The sequence below is a fragment of the Bos mutus genome, chromosome 28, assembly GCF_027580195.1.
Source record: "Bos mutus isolate GX-2022 chromosome 28, NWIPB_WYAK_1.1, whole genome shotgun sequence".
Classification (NCBI taxonomy): Eukaryota; Metazoa; Chordata; class Mammalia; order Artiodactyla; family Bovidae; genus Bos; species Bos mutus.
In genome coordinates this window covers 35,535,043-35,559,009 of record NC_091644.1, presented here as the reverse complement: position 1 = coordinate 35,559,009, position 23,967 = coordinate 35,535,043, and the positions used below count along the sequence as shown (strand labels likewise).

General features: G+C 38.1%; 1 protein-coding gene across 1 annotated transcript in view; it reads left to right on the top strand.

Moving 5' to 3' along the window:
- RYR2 (ryanodine receptor 2) overlaps positions 1-23,967 on the top strand; it is an 819,609-nt gene that overhangs the window by 403,072 nt on the left and 392,570 nt on the right. Inside the window, exons 15-16 of the mRNA XM_070364567.1 lie at positions 10,257-10,440; positions 13,596-13,731. Coding sequence (XP_070220668.1) covers positions 10,257-10,440; positions 13,596-13,731 — 320 coding nt within the window. The remainder of the gene's footprint in view (positions 1-10,256; positions 10,441-13,595; positions 13,732-23,967) is intronic.

Sequence of the window (23,967 nt, the reverse complement as noted above, 5' to 3'; positions counted from 1 at the left end):
TTTTTTTAAAGAACCTGTGATATGGAAGATTAATTTTAGAATCTTAATTCTTGCTTAATTGATTAGAGAACCAAACATGCGAAATTTGGGTTCTGTGGCAAAAGTACTTACCAAGTATTTGCTGCTTCATAATAAAATTCAGTTTTTATTTGGGTTATTTGAATGAAATTCATTCATTAGACTTCTCTTGATAAAATAGGTTAGTTATATAACCCATATTTAACTTTAGATAGTTCTCTATATCCAAGGATTTTGCATCTATAGATTCAACCAACCATGGATCAAAAATATTAGGAAAAAATTCCGGAGTGTTTCAAAAAGCAAAACTTGAATGTGAAGCATGATGGCAACTATTTGCATAACATTATATTGTATTTACAATTATTTACATAGTATTATGTAGGTAATCTAGAGATGATTTAAAGCATACAGAAGAATATTAATAGGTTATATGAAAGTGAAATTTCACTTATATGTGGAATCTTTTTTTTTTTAAGACAGACATATACTTAATGTCCAAACAGAAATAGATCCATAGACATAGAAACAAACTTACGACTACCAAAAGTGAAAGAGGACAGGAGCAATTAATTAGGAGTTTGGGATGAACAAAAACACACTACTGTATTTAAAATAAAGAAGTAGGACCTACTGGATAGTTCAGGGGACTATACTCAATATTTTTTAGTAATAATTATATGTGTGTATGCTCATGCACGCACACACACACACACATACTCAGTCGCTTAGTCATACCCAACTCTTTGTGACCCCATGGACTGTAGCCCACTAGACTCCGCTGTCCATTGGAATCTCCAGTCAAGAATACTGAAGCGGGTAGCCATTTCCTTCTCTAGGGGATCTTCCCAATGCAGGGATTGAACCTGGGCCTCCTGCATTGCAGGTGGATTCTTATCTTCTGAGCCACCAGGAAACCCATCAGTTCAGTTCAGTTCAGTTCAGTCGCTCAGTTGTGTCCGACTCTTTGCGGCCCCATGAATTGCAGCACGCCAGGCCTCCCTGTCCATCACCAACTCCTGGAGTTCACTCAGACTCACGTCCATCAAGTCAGTGATGCCATCCAGCCATCTCATCCTCTGTCGTCCCCTTCTCCTCCTGCCCCCAATCCCTCCCATACTATACTATTATTATATACGTGACTTGAGCATAGATTTTGATATCTGAGGGAGATCCTGGAATTGAGGGAGGGATAATCAGTTAAAAAGATTATCTCATTCCCAGTCTGATCTGTAAGCTTTCTTTTTTGTTTCCCTTGGGTTTAATTTGCTCTTCTTTTTTTTGGTTTCAGAAGATGAAGGCTGATATCATTAATTTGACACCTTTCCTATGTCCTTTAGTGATAAAATATCTGTCCTTATTGTTCCCTGTCACTTTTTGTTGTGCTGTGTTTAATTTTTCTTTTAATTGCTTCTTTGACCAATAGGTTGTTTAGTATTCAGATATTTAGGTTGTGCTTAGCTGCTCAGTCATGTCCGACTCTTTGCGACCCCATAGACTGTAGCCTGCCAGCCTCCTCTGTCCATGGGGATTCTCCAGGCAAGAATACTGAAGTGGGTTGCCATGCCCTCCTCTTCCACATATTTGGGATTTTCCAAAGATCCTTCTGTTACTGATTTCTAATTTAATATCTTTGGGGTCAGAAAACATACTTAAAAGACTGAGTGCTTTTAAATTTATCCAGATGTGACTTATGGCCCAGGAAGTTCCAAAAAGCAAAACTTGAATTTGCTGCAGGCTGGAGCTATTTACATAGTATTTACATTGTAATGTGTGTCCTAAGTAATCTAGAGATGGTTTAGGTACACTGGAGGATGTGCAGGGGTTGATGTAGAGGCAGGCATGACTACTCCAATTCAACCTGAAAAAATTATATCGCTCACTGTTACTGAACCAGGAACAGTGTTATAACTCAGTCTAAGAATGGATCCCTCTTTTGTTAGCTTTGTAACCAAGATCATACGAATCAACTCAGTCACAAGTCCTTTCAGACATTTTCATAATGTTTGCTGTTAGTTGCTCTCTGAGGAAATGTTCAGTCTTGCTGAGTATTCTGTGTGCAACGGGAAATTAATGTTCCATGTGCCCATTCTCCTTTTATTGAGTAGAGTACTAACAAGTGTCCATTTGATCTAGCTGGTTGATAATGTTGTTTGCTGCTGCTGCTGCTAAGTCGCTTCAGTCGTGTCCGACTCTGTGCGACCCCATAGACGGCAGCCCACCAGGCTCCCCCGTCCCTGGGATTCTCCAGGCAAGAACACTGCAGTGGGTTGCCATTTCCTTCTCCAGTGCATGAAATTGAAAAGTGAAAGTGAAGTCGCTCAGTCGTGTCCGACCCTCAGGGACCCCGTGGACTGCAGCCTGCCAGGCTCCTCCGTCCATGGGATTTTCCAGGCAAGAGTACTGGAGTGGGGTGCCATTGCCTTCTCTGGATAATGTTGTTTAGATTGTCTGTTTCCTTACTGATTTTCAGTGTGTATGTTCTATTCATTTTTGAGAGAAGGGTATTGAAATTTTTGACTATAATTGGATCGTTCTACTTCTTCCTTGCAGTTCTGTTTTTTTTTCTTCATGTATTTTGAAGCTCTGTTGTTAGATTCATAAAAATTTAGAATATAATAAACTGCTGCCTTTATTATGAAATTACCTTTTTAAAATCCCTGATATTTCTATGACATCAAATTTGTATGATGTTAATATTGAACTCCTGCTTTCTTGCTTTTCTTGGTGTTGGCATTGTATAATTTTTAAAGAACTTTTACTTTTAACTAATTTGCATCTTTAAAGGGCATTTCTGTTATGCAGTATGTAGTTACGTCTTGAATTATTATCCACTTTGACAATCACTTCCTTTTAACTGTAAAATTTAGTCCATTTATATTTGTATGATTACTGATATATAGTTTTGTTTGCCATCTTATTATTCCTTTTGTATTGCCCTATGTGATCTTTGTCTCTTTTCCTTTTTTTCCTGCCTTCTTTTGTGTTGTTTGAATATTTTCTGCAATTCTATCTTAATCTTGTTTTTATTGGCTTATTAGTTATAATGTTTTGTCATTTTCATGGTTGCTTAAGATTTTTAGCACATGTCATTAACTTGTAATTTCAAGTCATTTTATCTCTATGAATAATGCAAGAACATTTCAATAGAATACTTCTCTCCCAGTCTTTGTTACGTTTTTGTCATACATTTGGCTTTTATTGATATTATAAACCCCAAACTACATTTTTATAATTTTTATTTAAGGTTATATTTTTTAAAGAGATTTAAATACACACAAAAACATTTAACAATTTTTGCCCAGAGTTACCATTTCAGTTGTTTTGTCTTCATTATTTTATTGAGGATTTGCATTTCCTTTAGGTAGTTTATCTTTATTCCCAAAGTTCTTCTTTTTACATTTCTTTTGGTGCAGGTCAGTTGGAGATGAGCACTTTTGGCCACTGTACTTGTTTCTGAAATGTTCTTATTTTAAGTGGTTTTTTCCCCTTGGGTATAATATTCTTGAGTTTTTTTGGTTCATTGATTTTTCTTTTTACTGATGATTATCTTTTAGGCTTTATGTATCTGGTCATTTTTGTTTGGTTGTCAGACATTGTAAATTTGTTGGGTACTGTATATTTTTGTCTTCCTGTCAATGTTTTTAAGATTTTTCTGGGAGGCAGTTAAGTTACTCAGTCAAGTTTGATTCTTCTGGAATTTGCTTTTTGAATTTTGGGGGTGGAGCAGAGCAGGGTTGAATCTAGGGCTAGTTATTCTCTGCTATTGAAGCAAGCCTATCTGTATCCTCAGCTTGGTGCCCCATGAATTGTGAGAACTTCTAGTCTGGCTGATGGAAGGAGGTTGACTTCAGAACCTGTGTAAGGGTTGATCTCTAATCATTTTGGGGGATTCTGTTCCCTGCTGAAGGCAGTTTTCTCATGTGTACATGTTGATCAGTAGTCGGCTGAATATTTGAAAGGGATCCTCTTTAGTCCTCTAGAGTCCGCTCTTGTAAAGCTGTCTCCGCTCTGGTACTGTGTCCTGCAAACTCTAGCCGCCTTGGTATGCCAGACTCTCAGGAATGTCTCCTCAACTCAGCGAGTCTTCTGTGCCTCACTTGGGTTCCCTTATCTACCTACATCTTCGCTTAGAAATTCTTCTAAGGCAAACTGAAACAGTTGTACAGCTCACCTTGGTTGTTACCCTATCTATCCTTTGTATCTTGATTTTCAGTGTCTTGAAATGTGTTCTTCCCCAAATATTTTGTCTGGTATTTCTTGGTGGGTGGAGGGAGGGAGGAATTGTTTTAGAAGAGAGTAAATGCTGTCCCTGTTCACTTTATCTTGTCCAAAAGTAATTCAAAAGTTGACACATATAATTCTTACTTCAGGATGAGATTCCATGTTTCCTCTGGCAAATGTAGTCTAATATTTTCTACTTCTGTATTTATATTTATTCTCCTTTTGATGTCTCACCACAAGCCTATCACTAAGCTACTGTCTTTTCCTGAGTTACCCAGCATCTCCTTTTAAAATTTCTCTCTACTGTGATCATGTAACAGGTGCCATGGATGAACAGGATGAGTCTGTTTCCCTCTTTTTTACACTTACCTAACCTTAATTGTGTATTCACTTTTTTTTAAAATTAAAATTTAATTTAGCTTTTTTCCCCCTCTTCTTTCTGGAATATTTACCTGCTGGTTATATTGTTCATCATGTCTATATATGTATATCTGTATATATAGATTTATTTATGTGCTTGTTAATATTACTGAATTATTTGAATTCCTGAATTTATATAGCTTTAATGTAGCCTGATATAATTTAATTTAGCTTCTTTAATATCCCTTAGAAACGGAAAAATTTTACATGATTATAGAAATTGTAAAGGGTATGTTTATGTTAAGTAATATAATTTGATCCTTCTATCACATTCATAAAATCACTGCTGCTGCTGCTGCTGCTAAGTCACTTCAGTCGTGTCTGACTCTGTGCGACCCCATAGATGGCAGCCCACCAGGCTCCCCCGTCCCTGGGATTCTCCAGGCAAGAACACTGGAGTGGGTTGCCATTTCCTTCTCCAATGCATGAAAGTGAAAAGTGAAAGTGAAGTCGCTTAGTCGTGTCCGACTCTTCATGACCCCATGGACTTCAGCCTACCAGGCTCCTCTGTCCATGGGATTTTCCAGGCAAGAGTACTGGAGTGGGGTGGCCTTCTCCATAAAAATCACCAAAAATATTTAAAACTGCAATATCTGTACAATATTCAGATATTTTTCAAGGTAATTTTTTAGATATTCATTGTATTAATATAGATTCATATAGTATTAAAAGCCTTACGTAAAATATGTAAACAGACCTTTTTTATTTTGTAGAGTGAAAGTCAAAATCTATTTTGTGTTTATACATTTGTGTTTTTCTAATGTAGTGTATTTTCTGTGATCATTCTGGTCTCTGTCACCAAGGTTAAGGTAGTGGTCGCGGAGTGTTTGTGAGGGTGGACGTGTGCATTTGTTTCTGTGTACAGGGGAATGTATTCTATTCTTCTGGACTATTTTTTTTAAGTGTATTAATTCCCTGTGGGACAAGGGATAAATCTGTTTGTAATATGGTTTAATCTTTAAGTTATGAAATGTAGGGACGGAATTCATAACTTTGGTTTTTGTTTTGACATAATGTGATTCTCCCACCTTTGGTTTCCCCTAGTTTTTTTTTTTTTTTTTTTTTTTCTTTTGTCCTTGATAAATTAAGATGAAAAGCATCCTTATATTGGATAGAAGTTCTAAAACTTTGCATCATTAACAATTTTAAGAGTCTTGGACAGCATTTTCTGACAAGTTTCTCCTAGAAAGCAATTAATTGATTACATTTTTTGTAGCAGATATATTCAACCTAATAATCTAAAAACTGACATTTACTATTATTTCCCTTTAAATTTGAAAATGTAGATATTATATTTGAGTTATTTTTGAATTTTATTTACATTTGTAGGTGAGATTTGAATTTGACTTTGTTATATTTATCATTCAACTAGAATTAGTGGGTTAAAATGGTTAAAACAGCAATATTTCATTGTATATATGTGTTCATTTTAAAAAGGGAGAAAAAAATTTCTCCTGCCAAGTCATTTCTGTTGCTTTTTTAGCATAGAAAGAACTTACAGAGATAACAAGACAAGGTAATAGATGAATTTCATTGATGTATCTGATTTGGAAGTTCAGATAGAAACTTTAGGATAGTCATGCAGTTTAACTATTTTAGCTGTTTATAAGGTTGAAGTCAAATATTCCAAAATAATATTTAGGGTAAATGATGATATATTTAAAATTATGTTTTGAGCATCGTAAGTTCAAATTTTTTTTAAAACATTTTTTTTCTACTTTTTTTAAGGAGCTCATGATCTGAGTCATAGTCCCAGATCTTGTTTTTACTGACTGTATAGGGCTTCTCCATCTTTGGTTACAAAGATGCTTCTTATTACAAAATTCAGGCTTAAATTGAAGAAAGGTAGGGAAAACTACTGGGCCATTCAGGTATGACCTAAATCAAATCCCTCGTGATTATACAGTGGAGGTGATGAACAGATTCAAGGGATTAGATCTGGTAGACAGAGTATCTGAAGAACTGTGCACAGGGGTTCTTAACCTTGTACAGGAGGCAGTGACCAAAATCATCTCGAGGAAAAAGAAACCCAAGAAGGCAAAGTGGTTGTCTGAGGAGGCTTCACAAATAGCTGAGCAATGAAGAGAAGCAAAAGACAAGTAAGAAAAGGAAAGATAATCCCATTTGAATGCAGAGTTCCAGAGGATAGCAAGGAGAGATGAGACGTCCTTCTTAAGTGAACTATGCAAAGAAATAGGGGAAAACAATACAATGGGAAAGACTAGAGACCTCTTCAAGAAAATTGGAGATATTAAGGGAATATTTCATGCAAGGATGGGCACAATAAAGGACAGTAATGGTAAGGAGCTAACAGAAGCAAAAGAAGTTAAGAAGAATTGGCAAAAATATACAGAAGAACTATACAAAAAAGATCTTAATGACTCAGAAAACCACGATGGTGTGGTCAGTCAATTAGAGCCAGACATCCTGGATTGTGAAGTCAAGTGGGCCTTAGGAAACATTACTACAACCACAGCTAGTGCAGGTGATGAAATTCTAGATGAGCGATTTAAAATCCTAAAGGGCGATGTTATTAAAGTGCTGCATTCAACATGTCAGCAAATTTGGAAAACAGCAGTGGCCACAGGATTGGAAAAGGTCACTTTTAATTCCATTCCCAAAGAAAGGTAATGCCAAAGAATGTTCAAATTACCACACAATTGCGCTCATTTCACATGCTAGCAAGATTATACTCAAAATCCTTCAAGCAAGTCTTCAGCAGTACGTGAACTGAGAACTTCCAGATGTACAAACTGAGTTTCAAATAGGCAGAGGAACCAGTGGTCAAATTACTGTTTGTTGTGTCACTGAGAAAGCAAGGAAATTCCAGAAAAACATCGAATTTGGCTTCACTGACTTTGTTAAAGCCTTTGACTGTGTAAATCACAACAAACTGTGGAAAATTCTTAAAGATATGAGTATCAGACCCCACCTTACCTGTCTTCAGAGAAACCTATATATAGGTCAAGATACAACAGTTAGAAGTGGGTATGAACTACTGACTGGTTCAAAACTGAGAAAACAGTACAACAAAGCTGTATATTGTTACCTGGCTTATTTAATTTATATGCAGAGTACATCATGTGAAATGCTAGACTGGGTGAATCACAAGCAGGACTCAAGATTGATGGGAGAAATATCAGCAACCTCAGATATGCAGATGATACCACTCTAATGGCAGAAAGTGAAGAGGGACAAAGAGCCCCTTGACGAGGGTGAAAGAGGAGAGTGGAAAAGCTGGCTTGAAACAGCATTCAAAAAACTTAAGATCAGACATCTGGTCCCATCACTTCACGGAAAATAGAAGGGAAAAAAGTTGCAGCAGTGACATATTTTATTTTGGGGGGCTCCAAAATCACTGTGGATGTTGACTGTAGCTGTGACATTTGCTTCTTGGAAGGAAAGCAATGATAAACTTGGACAGTTTATTAATAAGCAGAGACATCACTTTGCCCACAAATGTCTGTATAGTCATAGGTATGATTTTTCCAGTAGTCATGTAAGGATGTGAGAGTTGGATTGTGAAGAAGGCTGAGTGCCAAAGAATTGATGCTTTCGAACTGTGATGCTGGAGAAGACTCTTGAGAGTCCCTTTTACTCCTAGGAGATCAAACCAGTCATTGCAAAAGGAAATCAACCCTGAATATTTATTGGAAGTATTGATGGTAAAGCTGAAGCTTTAATACTTAGGCCGCCTGATGTGAAGAGCAAAGACCCTAATGATTGAAAGATTGAAGGCAAAAGGAAAAAGGGGAGGTAGAGGATAAGATGGTTATATACCATCACTGACTAAATGGACATGAATTTGAGCAAACCATGGAAGATAGTGGTAATTCTGTGTGACTCAGAGGGTAAAGAATCTGCCTGCTAATGTAAGAGACCCAGGTTGAAATCCTGGGTCAGAAGATCCCATGGAGACAGAAATGGCTACCCACTACAGTATTCTTGCCTATAGACTCCTATGGACAGAGGAGCCTTATAGGCTATAGTCCCTGGGATTGCAAACAACTGGACATGACTTAGTGACTAACACTTTCACTTTGGGAGATAGTGGAGGACAGAGAAGCCAGGCGTGCTATAGTCCATGAGGTCACTAGGAGTCAGACATGACTTGGTGACTGAACCAACAATTTTTTTTTTTTAATATAAATTGCACTACAGTCAGATAACTCAAAAGACATATTTCCTTGGAATAAAATATTGTCTTATAGTTTTGCTAATGCAGAGGGCAGGAAAGGAAGTGTAATATTTTTATGCATCAAGTTTTCTCATGACCAATATGAATATTGCTGTATCAACTATAGTATAGGCATTCTCCCATTCTTTATGCTGCTGCTACTGCTAAGTCGCTTCAGTCGTGTCCAACTCTGTGCGACCCCATGGACTGCAGCCTACCAGGCTTCTCCGTCCATGGGATTCTCCAGGCAAGAACACTGGAGTGGGTTGCCATTTCCTTCTACAATGCATGAAAGTGGAAAGTGAAAGTGAAGTCGCTCAGTTGTGTCTGACTCTTGGTGACCCCATGGACTGCAGCCTACCAGGCTCCTCCATCCATGGGATTTTTCGGGCAACAGTACTGGAGTGGGGTGCCATTGCCTTCTCCATTCTTTATGCTAGCTGTTGGGTATTCTTTTACTAAGCATTGTATTTTGAAATACTTTTTATTTATAAACACTATTGTTTAAAATTCTTTTAGGATACATACACAGCTATTAGTTTTAAATTCAGAGTCTCAAAGCACAGCAAATTATCACATTTAAATTGCAGTCATATTTTTTTCAAAGTCTAGAAAATACAACTTGATGCTGTTTCTTATCCTACTTTTAAAATACATCTCTTTCAGACGATGGAAAAGCATGTTAATATTTTGTTTTCTGATTGAGTGAATTTTCTAATTTTTTATCATGAGGATAAATTTTAAATTGGCAGAAATTGGGCAGGATGACAGTGAGTATTAGTGATGGGATAGCAGTAAACAGTTCCTATGCCAAAAACAAGTAAATTTCAGAATTAGAAACCTGGGAAATTGCATCTCAATACTTAAAGTATGTTATGCTTTAAAATGAAAATCAACTGGTTTCTAATTATTTAGACTATGGTTTTGTAGGTATCAGTTATCCAGATCCTTTAGATTTTCTTCTAAATGAGTTTTTCTTGATACTGGTGCCTTTAACATAGCATTATATATACTTGATAGAATATAACATTTCTAATTAAAAAATATTATTTTTGTTTGAGAAAAACTAGGGCCTTTCTAGGGCTTTTCTGGTAGCTGAGATGGTAAAGAATCCACCTGCAATGTGGGAGACCTGGGTTTGATTCTTGGGTTGGAAAGATCCCATGGAGGTGGGCATGGTAACCCACTCCAGTATTCTTGCCTGAAGAATTCCATGGACAGGCGAGCCTGGCAGGCTATAGTCCATGGGGTCTCAAAAGAATCAGACATGACAGCAACTAAGCAGAACATAGGGCCTTTCTTACTGTTCCTTTTACAGGCATATAAGGAGAGAAAGTAAAGCTTCAGTCATCTATAGATTAAAAAGTAATAAAATTGTGGTTCACTGATGTGGAGAAATATTTGTTATTTATTTTAGGGGCCTTGATGCTCTCAGCAAAAAGGTGAAAGCTTCCACAGTAGACTTACCTATAGAGTCTGTAAGTCTGAGTCTGCAGGACCTTATTGGCTACTTCCACCCACCAGATGAGCATTTAGAGCATGAAGATAAGCAGAACAGATTACGAGCTCTGAAGAATAGGCAGAATCTCTTCCAGGAAGAGGTGAGTTTCTACCAACACTCATTTCTGTCTTTGGGAAACACTTCTTGGTGGGGGACATTCTCTATCTGTTTGACTTATCTGCGTATTGAGATACATATGAACAGGTGTGCAACTGTACAAGGGAAGAAGAGAATCAGGCCTTGGAGGAATCCTGCAATGGTTTTTATTACTCTCTCAATAAGTATTAATTTTAAAAGATGACACTCTTCACTCCTCTGGCAAAAGGCATTTTTATTTCACTGTCTGCTCAGCCTTCGGACACGACTGAAGCGACAGCAGCAGCAGCTCAGCCTTCACTCTGATCATTGTTGTGCTATAGTTTACTTTATGGTCATCATATAAAAAGAGACTCTCAATTTGTCTAAATGAACACAGCGGGTTCATTGGGGCTTCTCGGAAATGCCTCAGGACTCACTGGAGCTTTGTATTGGGGATGGAAGCTGTCTGGGAGAGGGCCACCTGGGGAGGCCGGCTCTAGGCTCCCTGCTGAGACAGAGCAATCCCTCTTTTTCTTTTTTGTATGTGTTAAGATTCTATATATGATTATATTTTACAGAAGTTCCACTGCTAAGCCATAATTTATAGGCAAGGAACAAAAGGACCGTGTGATGTATCTAATGGTCCTAACGCTAATGTTAGAACTAGTATTCAAGAATTTCCGTGGGAGGGTGTCAGAGTTGAGCTGGCAGATCGAGCAGATCAGCCTCTGTTCCCTTTCTTCTCAGTTCTCCCTGTACTAATGGACTATGTGGATCAGTGCATTTTTCTGAGTAAAAGTAACTAAGAGAAAAAAAAGAGTAATGGAGATTACTGAGCTCCCATAGTCCCCGGGTCTATATTCTTCTAGTTTTAAAGCTGTTTCCTAATTTTCCATCAAAAGCCATTGAAACTGATAACTAATTTTTGAGAATTTTTTTCACTGTGTACAACAGAAATAACCCACTTAGAGACCATAATATCAAGAAAGCACAGGAAATGTCAACATAAATATATAACAGCAATATGGAATCGTTGCCTGGAGTTATTTATTTTTGTACATGCCAAACTGCTGGGCATACCACACTCATTTTATATCTATAAGAACTAGAATGAAATACTGAGCTGTGAAATTTTAAAATATTGATTTGGATTACTGTATTTTTTTTTTTCAGTTTCTCATATAACACACTCTGGATGGGAACCTAGAAGTGTTCTTAGGGCCATGCTGCTGCTGCTGCTGCTGCTAGGTCACTTTAGTCGTGTCCGACTCTGTGTGACGCCATGGACGGCAGCCTACCAGGCTCCCCCGTCCCTGGGATTCTCCAGGCAAGAGTACTGGAGTGGGTTGCCATTTCCTTCTCCAATGCATGAAAGTGAAAAGTGAAAGTGAAGTCGCTCAGTCATGTCTGACTCTTAGCAACCCCATGGACTGCAGCCCACCAGGCTCAGAGCTCTGTCCATGGGATTTTCCAGGCAAGAGTACTGGAGTGGGGTGCCATTGCCTTCTCTGTCTTAGGGCCATAGTGCCTCTTAAATTCTTGATGTGAAGTAAGTTAATTTGTCAGCTCCTTATAGCTTTTCCATTCGTGTGCTTTGCCTCATTTTGACAATCTTGATCTAGAAATAATAATAAAAGTATAATTTGAAATGTAGATAGCTTCTTACAAAGTTTCTATAATGAATTTTTGATTTGCCTTAAATATCTTTCCATGAGCTTTCCTGTATTTAGTACATCTTCAATTTACTGTTAAAAAGTGATGATGATGATTGGTGGTGGTGGTGGTGATAATATCTTCCCTAAGAGTAAGGATCTCCTCTTATGTTTATGTGGGGGAGGAGAAAAATCATTTTCTTCTGTTCGACTTCATTGGTTGGGGCCCTGCAGGTTGCACCAACAAAAGATAGATGTACAAGTGAAGAACAAATAGAAGCTTACTAATGTATGCATTGTGTGTGTACATGGGAGTATTCAGTGATGAGTGACTCCAAATATCACCAACCAGAGTTCTTGGCCTTCCCCAGTCAGTAGAAATTGATCAGAGGCCAAACGAGGAATTCAGGCAAGGCTTTATTGGGGTCCCTGCTGTAGCACAGGGGAAGGGAGAACAAGCAACAGATTCCTTTGTTTGCTCACTCCATGAAGGAGGGGGACAACCTGATTCCTTACATGGGGCAAGGTAGCGTTGTATCCAGGAGTCAGGTGGGAGGGTTGGCTTAGATGGTTTGCCCTCCTCTTAAGTGATATTACATGTAGGGGACATGTGCAGCACCTTGATTTTGCTTCAGGCTCTTCAAAAGTGGCAGTTGAGTTTTTCAGTCTCTTTGTATCTTTTGTCTAGAATTTGTCCTGGCTGTGCATGTACGCAGTTGTTTTTAGTCCCATACCGTTTCCTTGTATTTTGTTGTCTAGAAGAGGTGTGTCCAGGTGCAAGCAAGCATTGAGGCAGAGGGTCCCGGGTCCCAGCCTGTCTCACAAGTGGTTAGAACTCAGGTTTATGTAGCATGCTAATTAAAAAAAAAAAAAAAAAAAAAATTTGTAGAGAAGTGATAAGACAAAGGAAAGGAATTTTGAGCTTCTGGGAGCAACAAATTGTCAGAAGGTAAATACAAGGTGGAAACTAATGGATAATAATGACTGGTGTGATGCATAGATTATTCTGTGCAGGCTCTGGACTGATAATAGACTGGCATTGTCTCAGACGTCCTCCTGTCCTTCTGGTGGAGTGGAGAAGGGTAGGAATTATTCGTGTCTGATTTTTCTCAATGGCCTTCAGCCCCAATATTCCTTATGCTGAAGTGGCTTATTTTGGGGTGGCACTCTCTGAACCTCTTCACTCACAGTAGAATGCTTTTTTGATGTGGTTAATCAACCTACTATTAAACCTTGCAATTTATTGCAGTAAGTAAGAAATACATATTTTTATTAGTTCTGTTTCTGTTTGAGAATAGCACTCAGGATTTAAAAACCATTTGAAATAGTTCAAGAACATTTTATTTCACATGCAAGTGTGTTTCTTCCTGTTCTTTGAATAAATGATCTCAATGTTCTTTATGATTAACAGACTTACTTTAAGCCAGACGTTTAAAAAAAAAAAATCAACTTAACAATTTCTTTTTTTTTTTTTTGCCTGTGAGCCGAATCACAGTTTCTGATGGTTGTCTTTCTACCTTTCCAGGGAATGATCAACCTTGTGCTCGAGTGTATAGACAGGCTGCATGTGTATAGCAGTGCTGCACACTTCGCTGATGTTGCTGGGAGAGAAGCAGGGGAATCTTGGAAATCGATTCTGAATTCTCTGTATGAGTTGCTGGGTAAGAAGTATGATTGGCTTTTCAAGGCAACTGAGTTTGTCTATTCAACATGATCCTGTAACAGTTACAGCAGCTTTATAACTTGCTCCTTAATTGAGGCTTTTCATGTTTTATTATTGCACTAAAGCAAACGATGTTTAGTATTAATATTTAAATCTATTTCTGAGCATGAAAGATGGCCGTAGCTGTAGATTGACTTTTGATTAAAAGAGGAGAGTCGTCTAGGGTATAGTTTTGTGAGCGAGGGGACTCTAAAGGGATGCATATTAAATACTTCCTTTTTGATTCTGAAGTTCGTCCCACATGAGCCCATCTTCTCACCATTCCATCTTGTTAGGGATCTCCTTTAAGCTTGTGGAGATCTGTATCTGCACCTTCCAGGTGCGCTTGGCATACACTCAGCAAAAATTGCAGTAGTTTATTCTGTGTTCCTCTTTGCTCTTTACAGACATTCATAATGTGGTTGATGGCTTTAACATGGTGATTTATGTCACAGGCTTAGCATAACATATTATTCTTATCATATATTCTCACTTCTTTTGGATACTTTTTTTTTAAAATTTTATTTTATTTTTAAACTTTACAAATTGTATTAGTTTTGCCAAATATCAAAATGAATCCACCACAGGTATACATGTGTTCCCCATCCTGAACCCTCCTCCCTCCTCCCTCCCATACCATCCCTCTGGGTCGTCCCAGTGCACCAGCCCCAAGCATCCAGTATCGTGCATCAAACCTGGACTGGCAACTCGTTTCATACATGATATTATACATGTTTCAATGCCATTCTCCCAAATCTTCCCACCCTCTCCCTCTGCAACAGAGTCCATAAGACTCAGTGTCTCTTTTGCTGTCTCGTACACAGGGTTATTGTTACCATCTTTCTAAATTCCATATATATGCGTTAGTATACTGTATTGGTGTTTTTCCTTCTGGCTTACTTCACTCTGTATAATAGGCTCCAGTTTCATCCACCTCATTAGAACTGATTCAAATGTATTTTTTTTAATGGCTGAGTAATACTCCATTGTGTATATGTACCACTGCTTTCTTATCCATTCATCTGCTGATGGACATCTAGGTTGCTTCCGTGTCCTGGCTATTATAAACAGTGCTGCGATGAACATTGGGGTACACGTGTCTCTTTCCCTTCTGGTTTCCTCAGTGTGTATGCCCAGCAGTGGGATTGCTGGATCATAAGGCAGTATTTCCAGTTTTTTAAGGAATCTCCACACTGTTCTCCATAGTGGCTGTACTAGTTTGCATTCCCACCAACAGTGTAAGAGGGTTCCCTTTTCTCCACACCCTCTCCAGCATTTATTGCTTGTAGACTTTTGGATCGCAGCCATTCTGACTGGTGTGAAATGGTACCTCATTGTGGTTTTGATTTGCATTTCTCTGATAATGAGTGATGTTGAGCATCTTTTCATGTGTTTGTTAGCCATCTGTATGTCTTCTTTGGAGAAATGTCTATTTAGTTCTTTGGCCCATTTTTTGATTGGGTCATTTATTTTTCTGGAGTTGAGCTGGAGGAGTTGCTTGTATATAGCCAAAGCCATCTTGAGAAAGAAGAATGGAACTGGAGGAATCAACCTACCTGACTTCAGGCTCTACTACAAAGCCACAGTTATCAAGACAGTATGGTACTGGCACAAAGACAGAAATATAGATCAATGGAACAAAATAGAAAGCCCAGAGATAAATCCACGCACATATGGACACCTTATCTTTGACAAAGGAGGCAAGAATATACAATGGATTAAAGACAATCTCTTTAACAAGTGGTGCTGGGAAATCTGGTCAACCACTTGTAAAAGAATGAAACTAGAACACTTTCTAACACCATACACAAAAATAAACTCAAAATGGATTAAAGATCTAAATGTAAGACCAGAAACTATAAAACTCCTAGAGGAGAACATAGGCAAAACACTCTCTGACATACATCACAGCAGGATCCTCTATGACCCACCTCCCAGAATATTGGAAATAAAAGCAAAAATAAACAAATGGGACCTAATTAACCTTAAAAGCTTCTGCATATCAAAGGAAACTATTAGCAAGGTGAAAAGGCAGCCTTCAGAATGGGAGAAAATAATAGCAAATGAAGCAACTGACCAACAACTAATCTCAAAAATATACAAGCAACTCTTTTGGATACTTTTGTTGTCATCTTCTCCTTCATAGTAATGTTCTCTTCTTCCACTTCTTCATTTTTTATGTTGTTTTTGCCTTTTAAATGTGTCTTTGAAAATAAACTTTACTTGTAACTGTTGGGTATAGCAAGAAAGTTCCAGATCAACTGATAGAAGGTCATAGCCCCATGTTTATTGCAGCTACACCTTCCTTTTGGTTTCTTTATCAAAGATGGAGGAAACAAAGTTTTCTTTGTAGTTCCCTCCAGGTTGAAATGCTATATTCTATTATTTTACTCATTCTCTGAACACAGCATCACACATCTCATACACTGGTAGCCTACACGTCTGGTGCATAGCTGGTGTTCAATAGATATTTGAGATGTAAACCTCAAGATCGTGTTGAGAACCTGGTATTATAGGTTTCTGGTTAATTTCTCAGTTCTTCCTCTTGTCTCCACCAATATTTATTTCAGACTCCAGGAAGCCCTCACACACACAGTCAGCATTTTCATTGACTCTCCGATACTTGAAATACAACTTCATATTCTAGAATAAGAAGAATACTTGAGTATTCTTGAAATCCTCAAGCCCCATGGCTGGTCTGTCCCTTCCCGTTCCCCTGTGACCTCAGTCATTTTATCTGTAGTCTCTCAGTCCTACCTAGGTCTTTATCTCTAATCCAGCACTGTCCTTTCAGACTGTCTAGAATTATTTTGTATCAGAGATTTTATATGCAGTAAATGTATATTTATTTGTAATATATGCTATACATTACATATGCATATATAGGGTATGTATTTCTTAAATATATGCATTTATTTCCTTAATTCTTTGCATCCTTTTTGATTAAGGGAGGATTTAAAGGAGCTACATTAAATCCATTTAAGGGACTTAAAACTGACATAACTAGAACCCCCTAAAACTCACATCGTAATGGAAAATAATAGCATAATAACAACATATGTAACTAAGATAGCATACAATGATTTCAGGCAATGCATGTTTTGTGGCTTTCAAATTGATTTTTTCATGCAACAAGAGACATAAATTCTCAATATACTTTCTACTCGTACACACACACACACACTCTTAACTATAACTTATATTTTCACACTGCTATTCCTGAGAAGATTTTTGTTAATCTGCTACTCCTGTGTGTGTATATGTGTGTAGGTATGTGTATATAATTAGGAAGCTTTTCTGAAGATATATATGTGTGCATATATATATATATATAAAATTAAGGATCTTCTGAATATATACATACATACACACACACACACACACACACACACACACACACACATATATATATATTCCTTTTCCCTTTTGCATATTTTCCCAAGTGTCTTGCCTCTTAATTCCTTATACAGTATTCTGAAGGGGCATCCTTGGTAACAGAGACTGTGTCCTGTTGGGGGAACGTGGAATCCAGTGGATGTGGGTTTCAATAGAAGCTTCATTCATTCATCAGAGATTAATTGGCTGCCTGATATGGGAAATATTCTAATCTGGGAAGTGAGGTACAGTTGTGAGCAGCATATATTCTCTGCTGTCATGAATCTTATGGTTGAGTAAGAGAGAGACAGGTGGTATAAATAGCAAAGCTAGCCACAGTGCTGTGTAGTTACTGCATTTAATGCCTTTAATGATAAATAATATCATTAAAAATAAACAGGTGGGAATTTAATAAAATATGCAGTCTATATGAAAGACAAAGGCTTAGTTTCTGTAATATAATTTTCATAAATCTATAAGAAAATATCATGTAACAGAAAAACAGACCACTAACACCAATGGACACTGTATAGAACAATGAATAAAATAACAGATTTTCCACATGACAAATAAGGAACTGGAAATTAAAATAAGCAGAGATCATATTTCATTTATTAGATTGGCATAGACAAAATGGTAATACCCATCATTGGGGAAAATGTTGAGTAGGATCTTCTTGGTGGGAGTATAAATTGATGAAAATTTAAAAAACCAAGCAAGCCTCAGTCAACAGTATATACAAAACTTTAAATGTGTATGTCCTTTTACTCTCAGAATTTCCACTTTAAGAAATACAGTCTAGAGACATATTTCTACAAGTGTGGAAAGGATATCCACTGAAAAATTATTTATAAATGCATAAAATTGAAAACAATTTTTCTATCAACAGGGAATTGGTTATATAAGTAATAATATACCTATAGAGTATAAAACTGTGTTATCATTGAAAATTGAGAAAAGTATACCATTTGAAAAATTGTATGAAACAGGCTAGACTGCTGATCTTTTTAGTATGGCAATGTAGGATATGATATTAAGTAAAAAAACAAAAAAAGCAAGATGCTTACTGTATGTATAGTTAGATTCCAATTACATACAATTAAAAATATGTAGAGTAAGATACATTCATGTGTATACAGTGGATATTTCTGAAAGGATGCCCAGAAGACTGTTCAGTAGCTGCTCCTTGGGAGAGAGTTCTTTTACTTGTCTCTGTGTAATAATAAACATGTTCTTAATCTGTCTGCATGTGTTATTCATTTGTTTTGGGCTGTGCTGGTTCTCCATTGCTGCATGAACTTTAAATGATGGCAGCAAATGGGAGCTACGCTCTAGTTGGCTGTGAGAGGCCTTCTCATCGTGGCGACCTCTCCCGCTGTGGGACACAGGCTTTGGGGCACAGGCTCAATAGTTGTGATGCACGGGCTCCATTCTCCATGGCATGTGGGATCCTTCTGGATCAGAAATTGAGCCCATGTCTCCTGCATTGGCAGGCAGACTCTTTATCACTCGGGGAAGTGTTATATGTATTACTTTTATTGTTGAAAAAAATAGATTAACAGAAATGTGTAATGCTAGATAATTGATAATGAAAAGAAAGCTAATTTATTCTTTCTAGTTGAGTTAAAAGATAGAATATTTATGTAACTGCATATAAATAGAATATTTCTCAGTATACACATGGTTTAATAATGGTTCAGATCAGATCAGTTGCTCAGTCATGCCTGACTCTTTGCGACCCCATGAATCGCAGCACGCCAGGCCTCCCTGTTCATCACCAACTCCTGGAGTTCACTCAGACTCACGTCCATCGAGTCAGTGATGCCATCCAGCCATCTCATCCTCTGGTGTCCCCTTCTCTTCCTGCCCCCAATCCCTCCCAGCATCAGAGTCTTTTCCAATGAGTCAACTCTTCGCATGAGGTGGCCAAAGTACTGAAGTTTCAGATTTAGCATCAGTCCTTCCAAAGAAATCCCAGGGCTGATCTCCTTTAGAATGGACTGGTTGGATCTCCTTGCAGTCCAAGGGACTCTCAAGAGTCTTCTCCAACACCACAGTTCAAAAGCATCAATTCTTTGGTGCTCAGCTTTCTTCACAGTCCAACTTTCACATCCATACGTGACCACAGGAAAAACCATAGCCTTGACTAGACGAACCTTTGTTGGCAAAGTAATGTCTCTGCTTTTGAATATGCTATCTAGGTTGGTCATAGTAATGGTTGGTTCAGGTGAATAGAATTATGAGATTTGTCACTTTGTTCAACTTCGATTTGTCACTTTGACTACTCTTCATTTTCTGTTTTTATTATAGTGAACACTGATTTCATGACCAGGAAAAAATAGTGAATAAAATCTTATTTGACATAAGAACCATTTGACACCAATAGTTTTTACTGAAGTTGATGTAATCATATAATAGGTAAACCTGTATATGTAAGTGTTTATTTTGCCTTGGCTGGAGAATTCTCCGATTGTCAGCAATACTTTGAGTTCAACAATATATTTATGTCATTGTTCCTCTTTACCCTACTATCAGAAAGTTTGGTTTAACCATCAGTAACTTCAGCTTAATTAAGCCTCCTCCTCATTCTTGCAGAAAGGTAGACAGTAGAGTCTCTCGTGTAGTTATGTATAAAATACACCTTTTCCTTCTTTTACTTCAGCAGTTTTGTTTAGCTTGGAGAGAAAAGGGAGATGGAGGGAATGATAATCTATAACAATTTAAAAATTTGATGTGAATATATTTAATATGTGTTTTAGATACAGAATGACAAAAGTAGATTGCCATCTGGAAGACCTGGGGATCTTACAGACACTGATATTCATAGTTTGAAAAGCATCACTGGGACATGCTTTCATACATCTTTTTTGGCATCCACACAATTAATCTGCAGGAGGCTTACAAGCCAGGATAATTTTCTAAAAATGTCTAAAAAATGCTCTTTGGTAAACTCTCTCTGTGAATACTCATTTTATGAAAATTCAGAGTATAAAACAAACAGGGTAGACATCTTCTCTTTTAGGAAGGCATAAGTTACCAGTTTCTGAATCTTTAAAGACTGAGGAAGGGTAGAGCAAGGAAAGATTTTTGCAGATCCAGAGTATTTTCCCAGTATCTTAGGGACACAGATTTTCCTAAATGCCCTAAAACACTGTGGGAAGGCAGTCAAGGGGTAGAAAAGAAGGGCATTGGCTTCAAACACACTCAAACCAGATATTACCCTGGCAATCATACTTACAGTTTTTTCTCATCTTGTTCTCAGGAAACCCTAAAAAGACATTTCATTACCAAGACACATTACTTTTTTTCCAACTTGGTAATGATCTCATGGCTATGAAATGAAAGTCATTAATTTTGATAGGAATTCATTATCTAATCAAGCTTGTGAGATTCCTGTTTTCTTAATTTGCTTGTATACTACCATGACCCTGCCCTTCTAAACTTTCTAGACAGAATTCCAGCAGGAAAAGATTGTGGGGGAGGGGGGCTGCATAGCTCAGGACCTGAGCACAGACTCAGGGATCAAAACTGTCTGGCTTTAAGTCTTGGCTCCACTGTGAGCTGTGTGTGCACGAAGAGCCTTTTCGTCTCCTTTACAGGAAAGCTGGGGACTTCCCTGGTGGTCCAGTGATTAAGACTCCGTGTTTCCAATGCACGAGATCTATCCTTGATCAGGGAAGTAGATCCTACATTCTGCAACTAAAGATCTCGCATGCCACAGTGAAGACTGAAGATCCCATGTGCTGCAACAAAGATCTGGGGCAGCCAAATTAATTAATATTTTAAAATATTATATAAGAAAGTTGCTGTTCTCACCCCTCAGGGTAGAGAGAGGGGAGAAGATAGCAAATTCCCCATCTCTGGCAATAAGGGTGCCCTTCTACTTCCAGATGCAGGGAATGGAGGTGAATCTTTCATGTGAGAGATTTATTTCCTGCTTTTAGGGAGACAGATGGGGGAATCAGAGTGTCCATCTTGCTTTGGCCATTTCTTAAGTAACTTTAATTCAAAATACTCAATCATCCATGGAGGCACATTTTGGCGCAGCCTGCTCTGGGCCCTCACAGACTACTGTCTTAAATTCTCCAACAACATTCTGATGGGTTTTTTGTTGGTTTGTTTATGGTTGACAAGACTTAAGAGCACCTGAACATTTTAAATATCCTTCTGGATTCTAGTTCTATTTCCTCCCCATTTGTCAGTGTTGTTTAAGGCCTGTTCTCATAGTATTTCTAGGTTTTGAATGTAAATTCCAAGAAGGAATATAGTTTGGTTTTTTGTTGTGTCTCCAGCACCTAGAATAGTCCTTGATACAAAGCAGATAGTATTTATTGAATAATTTTTAAAATTTTATTATATTAAGATGGGCTCAATAAAGGACAGAAATGGTATGGACCTAACAGAAGCAGAAGATATTAAGAAGAGGTGGCAAGAATACACAGAAGAACTGTACAAAAAAGATCTTTATGACCCAGATAATCATGATGGTGTGATCACTGACCTAGAGCCAGACATCCTGGAATGTGAAGTCAAGTGGGCGTTAGAAAGCATCATTATGAACAAAGCTAGTGGAGGTGATGGAATTCCAGTTGAGCTACTTCAAATCCTGAAAGATGATGCTGTGCAAGTGCTGCACTCAATATGCCAGCAAATTTGGAAAACTCAGCAGTGGCCACAGGACTGGAAAAGGTCAGTTTTCATTCCAATCCCAACAAAAGGCAATGCCAAAGAATGCTCAAACGACCGCACAATTGCACTCATCTCACACGCTAGTAAAGTAATGCTCAAAATTCCCCAAGCCAGGCTTCAGCAATACGTGAACTGTGAACTTCCAGTTGTTCAAGCTGGTTTTAGAAAAGGCAGAGGAACCAGAGACCAAATTGCCAACATCCGCTAGATTATGGAAAAAGCAAGAGAGTTCCAGAAAAACATCTCTTTCTGCTTTATTGACTATGCCAAAGCCTTTGACTGTGTGGATCACAATAAACTGTGGAAAATTCTGAAAGAGATGGGAATACCAGACCACCTGACCTGCCTCTTGAGAAATCTGTATGCAGGTCAGGAAGCAACAGTTAGAACTGGACATGGAAAACAGACTGGTTCCAAATAGGAAAAGGAGTACGTCAAGGCTGTATATTGTCACCCTGTTTATTTAACTTCTATGCAGAGTACATCATGAGAAACGCTGGGCAGGAAGAAGCGCAAGCTGGAATCAAGATTGCTGAGAAAAATATCAATAACCTCAGATATGCAGATGACACCACTCTTATGACAGAAAGTGAAGAGGAACTAAAAAGCCTCTTGATGAAGGTGAAAGAGGAGAATGAAACAGTTGGCTTAAAAGTCAACATTCAGAAAATGAAGATCATGGCATCCGGTCCCATCACTTCATGGGAAATAGATGGAAAACAGTGGAAACAGTGTCACACTTTATTGTTTTGGGCTCCAAAATCACTGCAGATGGTGACTGCAGCCATGAAATTAAAAGACGCTTACTCCTTGGAAGAAAACTTATCACCAACCTGGATAGCATATTGAAAAGCAGAGACATTACTTTGCCAACAAAGGTCCGTCTAGTCAAGGCTATGGTTTTTTCAGTGGTCATGTATGGATGTGAGAGTTGTATTGTGAAGAAGGCTGAGCGCTGAAGAATTGATGCTTTTGAACTGTGGTGTTGGAGAAGACTCTTGAGAGTCCCTTGGACTGCAAGGAGATCCAACCAGTCCATTCTGAAGGAGATCAGCTCTGGGATTTCTTTGGAAGGAATGATGCTGAAGCTGAAACTCCAGTACTTTGGCCACTTCATGTGAAGAGTTGACTCATTGGAAAAGACTCTGATGCTGGGAGGGATTGGGGGCAGGAGGAGAAGGGGACGATAGGATGAGATGGCTGGATGGCATCCCTGACTCGATGGACGTGAGTTTGAGTGAACTCCGGGAGTTGGTGATGGACAGGGAGGCCTGGCATGCTGCGATTCATGGGGTCGCGAAGAGTCGGACACAACTGAGTGACTGAACTGAACTGAACTGATTGAAGGATAATTACTTTACAGAATTTTGTTTAAAGTGAGCGTTTTCTTGGAATTCTATAAATCTTCTAATCCATCTGTAATTTTCTGATTTTATATTTTGAGAAATTCTGAATTAGAGTTTAAAATACAAAAGCATGAGGACATGGAGATGTTAGGATACTAATAAGCAATGTAGAATATTGTTAATAATGGTCTTTCAATACCTTCAAGTATTACTTGTATTTCATATTCTGATTGGATAACAGTTTAAAGATTTAAAGATTTTTGTTGTTCAGTCATGTCCAACTCTTTGTGGCCCCGTGGACTGCAACACATCAGGCTTCCCTGGCCCTCACCAGCTCAAACTCATGTGCATTGGGTCAGTGATGCCATCCAACCATCTCCTCCTGTGTCATTCCCTTCTCCTTCTGCCTTTAATCTTTTCCGACATCAGAGTCTTTTCTAATGAGTTGGCTCTTTATATCAGGTGGCCAAAGTATTGGAACTTCAGCTTCAGCATCAGTCCTTCCAATGAATATTCAGAACTGATTTCCTTTACCATTGACTGGTTGGATCTCCTTGCAGTCCAAGGGACTCTCAAGAGTCTTCTCCAACACCGCAGTTCAAAAGCATCAATTCTTCGGCGCTCAGCCTTCTTTGTGGTCCAATTCTCACATCCATACATCACTACTGGAAAAACCATAGCTTTGACTAGACTGACCTTTTTGGCAAAGTAATGCCTCTGCTTTTGAATATGCTATTTAGGTTGGTCATAAGTTTTCTTTCAAGGAGCAAGTGTCTTTTAATTTC